The following is a 9,073-nucleotide window of genomic DNA, read 5'->3' on the forward strand; positions in this document are numbered from 1 at the left end:
GATGCCACACAGCACATGGTTTGAAAAAAAGTGAACAGAAAATTATAATTTGATAGTATTGTCAGAAGGGATCAACTTATCCACAGAGTGGTAACGTTAAAACATTGTGTACAAATCCCATTCGGACTTCCAAACAACGTTGCTATTGCTCCAAATGCATTTTGGAGAGTGGACTTAACAAGGTCTAGAAATGTTTCAACCAGTAAACAAAGATTATTCTACTTTCAGCCCAGAGTGTATTTTCTTTTCACACACTTCAATATAGTGTTCCTTGTACTAAATGAAAAACTATTACATAGATGTTTATTTTTTGGAAATATTTCCATCCAACTGTATCAGTCAATAAAATGTCATTTGATCGAAGTATTTTTTCCAGCAAACAACCAAAAACAGTGGAAAAATCAGTCACTGTAACTTGTACAAATCTTAATTCCACTTGTAACAAGACTGCCTAGATGAATGCAAAGGTGGTTGACAGTGTTTTATTCAAAGCTCCAATCATTTTGAGTGCAAATGAGAAGCAACATTTCATCCATGTACAAGTATTTACAGATGCACTGGCACTTGGATGCATTTTTCGAGGTTCAGAAATGGTTTGTGTTAGAAGAAATGAAAGTGAGCAGGATGGTTGGGAGCATGTTTTTTTTTTTTATAGCTAGGGAATGTTTCCTAGAAAATTCCTGCTGAGGAACTTGCGAGTTTAACATTTGGAGTGGCACAATAGCAAAGTGATGAAATGTGGACTTAATGACTTTCAGATGTTTAAACAAAATTTTAAAAAATAAACTACGTGCATCTGATGGTACTAAACTGCGGTGGAATCCTCTTATTGGCCCTCACACAGATGTGATGACACAATGGCCCTGAAAAGCACTACTTCTAGGCACCTCTCAACTCACAAGTCACCGATTTACTTGATGTCTTGAACAGCGGAAGCATGAGAAGGGCAAGAAGGCGCGTTGAATTGTATCATGGGATGTAACAGAATATGCTCTTCCATGACACCTGGTCCCTGACCTCGTGCTGCTAACAAGCAGGCTACATCAACCTCTCCCTACAAAAAAATAAAAAAGAAACATACCCCAATGTGGGAATTATCTCCATCACAAGCCTTATCACAGTTTGTCACAAGTAACAGTAAAATGTTGATGACCGTAAATGCAAAGTGTGGCATTCTACTGCTGTTTTGAAGAAAAGGGTTTCATTTTCATATGTTCATGACTTTGGTTGTTTTCTCAAAGTGGTATCAAGGACTTGTGAAGCAAAACAGATCATTAAAAAAAAAACAACTAATATGTCAAGTGTCCAAATTCAGTTCGTTTAGAGTCTATTGTAGAAAAAGAGGAAAACAGATCAACTGAAGACCGGTACATAAAGTTCTTGTTTCTCAATTTATTTCCTCAGCCTTCACCTCCTTCGTCTCTTTCTTTTCAGTCTCCTTATCACCTTCTTTCTTGTCTTTTACCGAGAGCTTGTCCAGTTTCTCTGCCACTTTGATTGCACTATCACCGTCCTCTGTGGTGAAAACATAAGTGAAATTGTCAAATCTGAATGCACGTTACCATGATGAACAGTACCACGAACTACGTATGATTGAGAATGTAGCTGGGACAATTATTTTGTAGCAGAACAAAGTGGGACCAAGTTTTACGACCCAGTCTTATGTTTCATTCTGCATGTTCATATAGCAGACCAAAAAAGTCCTGAGCTGGAGATGGCAGCAAAGAACAGAGTGAGTCTGCTGTCAAAACCAAATGAGCTATAAGATGCACGTTTGTCAACACTTCATGAGTGCGAGCAGGAAAATACTTTTTGAAAAATTACCAAGGAGAATTGTTTTGTCCATACCTGAATCCTCAACTTTGCTTTTGACCACATCTTTGCATTCATCAAACTTCACTTTGAACTTCTGAGCATCTGCAAGGAGATCATAATTTAACCACATAAATGCTTTGTGCAGATTTATTCTGATCTAATGACGTGGAGACTAGGCATGTGCCGGCTACCGGTTTACCATGGTCTGAAAATGTCACGGTTTGAAAACCACAAAAATTTTCAATCATACCTTAGTACGATATTAGCGATTTTTTTATGTCCAAAAATTGCAGCGAGTAATCCGTGGCTCGGAGCGACAGCTCTCACCTCTCCGGTTGTTGCTTTTGTCCTATGTCTGTCGAAGACACTGGGCACCCCCCCCACCCCCCTCAAAAAAGAGTCGCTAGTATGGGAGTACTTTGGCTACCAAAAAGAGACGGCCGACATGCTTGCGGACGGTCTTGCCAGGGGAAGCAAGACCTCCAACATGATTCCACGTTCACGCGACCATCAGCTGTCACTTTACACAAAATTTAAGGTAAGTAAGCGCTGTCATGAACGTTTCACACCAGCTACGAGAGTTCACTCCAGCGTGTTCAGTGTGTCTAGCCATGGTAAATCAAATACTATAACGTACGTTTGTTAACAAGGCATCTAACGTGACTAACTAGTTTCCTCTCTACCATTACCATTCTTTTGTAAAGTCTTCCGCCATTGTAAACATCTGTTCAAAATAGCATTTTCATAATACAGCCTGTGGTGTTTTTTTCTCTCTGGCGAACGTGTTGAGAGAGGGTGTGTGTGTGTATAATGTGTAAATAATGATACGAGTCATATACACGCGCTCTGTCTCTTACTCTTGCTCCTCATTAATATTAACTAACAATATTAAAATTAGTGGTGGTATCTGTTTTGCATAAAATCAAGATTTTATATTGTTTAACTCCAGTTCTATATTACCAAGTGTTCTTGTTCTAATGTTGAGCAACTTAAGCTGCGGCTTTAGTCTAAATTGTATTTTTTCAATTTTATTTTTTTAATATTTTAAGTATTTTATTTTTTTATCAAATTTATTTTAACATTGTATTCATGTTGATGTTCCAAGTTGCAAATATGTTGTGAAATATAAAAATAATGTTCAATGGAAAAAAGTTTTTCTAAACCATACATCTCAAAATGACACATTTTAGATCTTTAATTGCAGTACCGTGAAACCACGGTATTTTTGCTTAAGGTTATCATACTGTCAAAATATACAGGCACATGTCTAGTGGAGAAAAAAAACTAACTAGTGAAGGTTGCTACTCAAGCCTGGAAACCGTTTTTGAACAAAAAAGATGAAAATGGCCTTACTTTCTGCATTTAAAAAGCGTATGGCCAGAAGTTCAGGTTTGGGTTCTTCATCTGCATAATCTGCTAGTGTGTTCCACACCCAGGCTCTGTCGCTGCCAGCGTTGGGCTTCAGTTCCATCATCGGTAAAACTATTGTTCATAGGAAGGGTGCAAGATGAAAAGGGATTGGACAGAGTATCAATAGCCATTCTAACAAGGAGTTGCATGAAATACATAGTTTAACTATGATAAGAACATTGTAACAGTTTACAGATTTCTAAGTAATTGTTTGTTCCACTGTTGGCTTCACAAGCACACATCTTTTTCCTTGCACCACTTCAGTAAAACAAATGTATTAGATGTGTACTAGTGATAAACTCATTTCAATTCACAACAGAAGGATGAAAATAGCTTGTTTTGTAGATTATCCCAGAATGATTTCCTGACTAATGCACCAGTAATTGTTCTATCGCCATATCGTGAGCCTTGTTATTGCAAATCGTATCGTGAGGTACCCAATAGTCCAACCCTAATCAATACACAGTAAGCTATACAACAAAATGTGGCATTTCTAAAATCTGCCTTAAGTACCTTCCAAATTCACATTTGGTATGAATTGCTGCTCAAACAGTTTAATAGACTCACTCTGATGATTGGCACATAGCTTCAAAGTACGATCTCTTCTCATCAGGAGGCGGATTGTGCCTTTGTCTTTGTGCCTGAGCAGCTTGACATCACCGGTGCCTCTCTCCTTCCACTCGGGTGGGTCGATTTCCGATGCAAACCGGTAAAGTTTAGCTCGCCTGTAAAAATCAAGGAGTAATGCCAGAAACGCCAAAGGGCGAGAAAAACATAAGACTAGTATGGATGGCCACTTACATTTTGAAAAGTTCTTCTTCATCTTCTTCTAACGTTTTCACTTCCTGTTCAGGAAGGTTCACTATTGGCTCAAACTGAGGGTCGTGATTGGAGTCTTCCACCGTTTCTGTAGTGGTTTCATGCTCTTCTTGGTCCTGTAATGGACCCAGACAAAATACAAAGATCTGCTGTTGGCAATTGCGCACACACTGTGATGCCCGGTAGTATGTCAGGTAAGGGTGTGATAAAATATCAAAATGGTGAGACACCGTGACAATTTGTAAGAATGGATATCTTTTTAAAGCGGTGTCACTATTGCTGCAACGATTAATCGATTAACTCGAGTATTCGATTAGAAAAAAAATATTCGAATTAAATTTTGCTGCCTCGAGTATTCGTTTCATTAAAGTGGCGTTTTAATGGTTTGTTTTGAAAGTGTTTGCATTTAGTTTTATTGATTTGGGTGGATATACTGCTCTCTAGTCTGCCGTATTTCACATGGCTGAGCCCAGCTGCTCCCTGTTAAGGACAACATAAGCTAAGTTTTTGTTTGAGCTAATGTTTTCTATAATGCATTCGTAATTTACTTTAAAGGTATAATTAGCCATTTTTGTGGGAGTATGTTTTTGAACTATTTGTTAAGAGCATTGTAAAAAAAAACGTTGACATTTTATAGCATTTAAACTAGCGGACTTTTGCTACGTATGTTAGCCAATTGTTCGTATGTACGTATATATTTCTTGTACATATATCCTCATTTATTTATGTTTTTTAATACCGCTTGGGGCTCCGGTCAGATATTTTAATTTTTTATGTTCTTTATCCGATTACTCGATTATTCGAACTAACTAGTTCATCAATTAATCGACTACTAAAATAATCGATAGCTGCAACCCTAGGTGTCACCGTTTAAAAAAAAAAAAAAAAAAAATGAACCAACAAGTTGCTACCAAAATCTAGAATAGTGTTTTTGTTAAATCAATGGCTGCCATTGACGGTACTAGACGCCAAATTCATTTACTGTAGACCAAAGGAAAATTCATTTGAAACCAGAGCATTCGCTTTTCTTTCCGTCTTCACTTTTCCGATTTTTAGGGCATTTGCAGGTTGAGTTTGAGTCACTGCCCATTCATTTGGGGAGATTGATTTAAACCCATAAATGCTCCAAAATCAAGAAGAAGTGACCCCAATACCCCAAAGTCAGCAAATCAACCTCATTGGGTGCCATTGAGCACCATAGACGTCCAATCTGTTTGAAGTGGAAAGGATGGCAGGGAAAGAATCAATGTTTATACTCTGCCACCCTCCCAGTTCAAATTAATTGGATATCTACTAGTGATAAATTCAGTTCACAGCAAAAGATGAAAAGAGCTTGTTTATCTGTTTATTACTTGTATAGCAAAATATTGTAGCATTATTTCATGACCCCTTTATAGATAATTGGTATACCGCCATATTGTAAAAATTGTTAACGTGTATCGCAAATCGCATTGTGAGATTCCTACCCCTAATGTCTGGTATGCAATATCCCATATAACCTAATCCATTCGAGTGTCGACGTAGCTACAGGTTGAGTTACATGCATATGAATACAACACTCCAACCGTGTCGATTATCTAGGTAACTTTAGATTCATTGTCCGCTCTAACGGCACACTAATTATGTACTACTTTTTAGTGCTGAACGATATTGTAAAGAACTTATATTGCACCTTTTAGGGTGTTTGCGATATATTGTGAAATATATTGCAATATTAAAACTGGAAGAATTTTCAACAGGTGACTTGAAGCTCTGTTTGGGAAGACTGGTTGACTCACCATGTTTTTGTATTAGTGTATTGCATTCAGTATTTTACGAGATTGTTTTGCATGAGTTTCCCCCTTGTTTTTCTCATTTATCCTTGTATTCATAATTTGTTTATAATATATACTTTAAACAATATTATATTCTTCATTGAAAAATGTTCTTTGTTTCTGTATGTTTTTTTATTTGTTGCATTACAGATTTAAGGTGACTCAATTTACTTTAATTGTATTTATTTATTATTCATTTATTTAAGAACTGGAAGTGCAAAAAATTGCAAAACCGCGATATAGGATTGTATTTCTATAATACAGTTTAATCCAGGCTAAGGAGGTTTATCTGTAAATGATGAAGATAACTGTATATAAAACGCATACAGGAAGCCATGTCTTGGCACATTTGTTTTTATGCTTTTAGGTGTTCAAAATAATAATAATCGTACATCCCAAGTTAGGACTATTGTGCATGCGCACACCGCAATGGCAATATTCACACGATATATTGTACAGGCCTACTACGTTTGATATTTGAATTCAGCTCTTTAAAGTGCTTCAAAAGAGTTCTTGAACGAGCCATCGAGCGCTTTTTTGTTGTTTTTTTTAAATTGGAACATTTTAACAAAAAGATTGTCTTTATCTGCAGTCCAGTGATCGGTTCTAAATTTGACAGTACACGTTAGCAGACGTTATGGATTATTTGCCACCGGAAATAGTCTCGTTACAGGGCACTCATTTGTTTTTCAATGTCAAAGAGTGATTATCTACGAAATTAAAATAATAATAATCTTTAGACCTTTATTGGGGGTCATAATAAGAGTGCATTTCAGTTTTTATTCATTTTGTTTAATTAACATTTTACTGATTTAATTTATTCAACTGAGATGTGATGTTCACATATGAGGACACAAGGTCTTTAGATTTTTTTAATGACCAAAAACAGTCAATCACCCTACAAAATGTTAAAGAGTGAATTTAAAAAAAAAAAAAAAAAAAAAAGTAACACAATTTTCTGTAATTTTTGGACTTAGCCACACTTCACCATTTTTTAAACAAGAAAACTATTTGTTCACATATAAACCACTGGTGTCCACATTTTATTATTAAATATTTACATCAAAACACATGCAGAACATTAGCATGTAAAAATCTAGAAATGAGACGCACTGGATTATAAACCACACAATTCAAAACAGGGGTGAAAAAGTAGTGGGTTATGGTCTATAAATTATGGTAAATTAACCTCCAAGCTTATCTTTGATAGTAGTAATTCATTTGTATACAAAGAAAAGTTACATAGGTAAAGTTGGAGGACAGAAGAGTTGTTCATAAGCACTACCATTAAAAATAATAATGAAAAAACATGGGACACAGTCATGTTAAGTGAGAAATAATTGGTAAACTATATTACTTGTAGACGTTACAACACACTAGATAGTCGTCCAAAACTACCTCTTCAGAGTGCAGGAGCTGATGAATAAATCAAACCCGCCGCTACAACTCCGTGATGCGCTAGCTTGGCATGTTAGCAGCAAAACTGGCATGAACTAAGGAGTGGCCAGCTCAAACAATACAGCAAAAACAACCCTTGACACAAAATGAACACGTCATTTAGTCAACGTATAAGCATACCGCCATTCCACTGCACTTTTTTTTTTATTTTAAAAAACTAATGTTCTTTGTAACTTTGTATGAGTGAGAACTCCCTCGAAGTCGAAAGTTAGCTCGTCCAGCATCGAGGCCTAAGGCGAGGATGCGAGTGCTTCGAATATTAGCATTTGAGACGTGCCCTGCGCAGCAGTAAGTGTAATTCAACACCAATTCGCAAGGTATGGATTCATTTCCGAATCCGGCTTTTTTCTGTGTAAAATGCACTTGCGCCATTTGCCAGGTAAAGGTTTAAACAGGATGGAACATGCTAATCGTAGCTACTTTGCTATTAGCAACTGTTGTGCCTGTTGTTGTTATAACAGCAAGTAAACGGAGAAAATGCCGATTTGCATAACAACTTTGGCCTGATAATTTTGCTCAGATCTTAAATCTTGCACATAGTCATAGAGTGGGTTAGCATCCGTGGAGCCATAACCACCCTAGTATGGTCGTGATGCGATTGGACAGCTAGCGGGAACATGCTGACCGGCAACATACTTGAGCGCACCCACTAAAACCTTCATAAAACCGCGTGAAGTAAGAGTCAAACCTCAAAGACGGAAAACTTAGTATCTGTAATCTTAATATTTTTGAAACACGTTAAATGCACAACAGGAACTACATTAGCTTTTCTAGCATCGCCAACTCATTGTCGGCAGTTTGACTCGCCGATTCCTTTCAAACTTCGGCGAACGGTGAAGCAACCAGGATGGATTTATTCCACAAATTCCGATTTCAAAACAAGTACAACACTTCTGATGACCTACTAATGACGACCTCACCTTTGGGTCAGCCATTGTATTGAAGATGTTTGCAGATTTTGATGTTAACTTGAAGATTCAAATCCCAAACTGGCCGCCGTTTTGCCTCAGCTCCTCTTACTTCCTGTTCTAGGTTTCGCGCGCCGAATTTTTCCCTTACGTCAGCACGTCTTGACGTACGTCTTGTAACCAAATAGACTGTAAAGATATATAGATAAATAATAATAATTATTATTTATTTATTTTTTAAATCACCACAAGTAAAATATAAAGTATTATTTAGTACATCATGGAAATACAGTTACTTATCTTTTTTTCCCCACAATCCCACCGTCATTATTATAGTTGATACAGAAAGAAAAATAAGAAGATTCATATGGTTTTCACTCGTTTAGTAAATTAAAAAAAAAAAAAACCATCAGAAAAAACCATTGTTAGACAGTAATTTTGTGTGTGCCAGTGCCATTTTAGGAAAGTTCAAAGTTCACAGTCATCGCCACATGGTTTCGTTCACAGATATCACATAAATCAGCTTAGATGTATGATACGCTCTTTAAACCGACGAGGACGTGCATCGGCACCTTATCTGCCATTTTGTGTCGGGGCTGTTCGATAAGTTTAACGGTACACTAAATGGAGCGTCCACTTTGAAATCGTTATAGAGTTCTCAATTTTGAACTGATTTTCAATCATTTCAATTTTTACAGGCGTCAGAGATGCAATAAATTTATTGATAACCTAAAAATAATTATAACTTTTTTTTTTTTTTTTTTTTTTTAAGTCCAGCCTAAATCAGAATCAGGTGAATACGTTTTGTAATAAACCAAACTGTTGTAAATCCGTCAAGAATTAAGATAG

The 9,073-nt window shown here is 36.6% G+C and overlaps 1 protein-coding gene and 1 non-coding gene across 2 annotated transcripts; both read right to left on the reverse strand.

The window, feature by feature from the left end:
- Positions 1-466: 466 nt before the first annotated feature.
- Positions 467-8,389, reverse strand: ranbp1 (RAN binding protein 1). The gene is made up of 7 exons (XM_057831180.1): positions 8,237-8,389; positions 4,027-4,160; positions 3,793-3,950; positions 3,169-3,297; positions 1,849-1,917; positions 1,412-1,515; positions 467-1,054 (listed from the first exon to the last, which is right to left on the reverse strand). Exons 1-7 carry the CDS (start codon positions 8,249-8,251, stop codon positions 911-913), a joined length of 753 nt encoding a protein of 250 aa, XP_057687163.1. The 5' UTR covers positions 8,252-8,389; the 3' UTR covers positions 467-910.
- LOC130914044 (small nucleolar RNA SNORA77) lies at positions 1,616-1,742 on the reverse strand. The gene has a single exon (XR_009062839.1). It is a non-coding gene; the product is annotated as a small nucleolar RNA SNORA77 (small nucleolar RNA).
- Positions 8,390-9,073: the final 684 nt, after the last annotated feature.

The sequence above is a fragment of the Corythoichthys intestinalis genome, chromosome 3 (assembly GCF_030265065.1).
Source record: "Corythoichthys intestinalis isolate RoL2023-P3 chromosome 3, ASM3026506v1, whole genome shotgun sequence".
Classification (NCBI taxonomy): Eukaryota; Metazoa; Chordata; class Actinopteri; order Syngnathiformes; family Syngnathidae; genus Corythoichthys; species Corythoichthys intestinalis.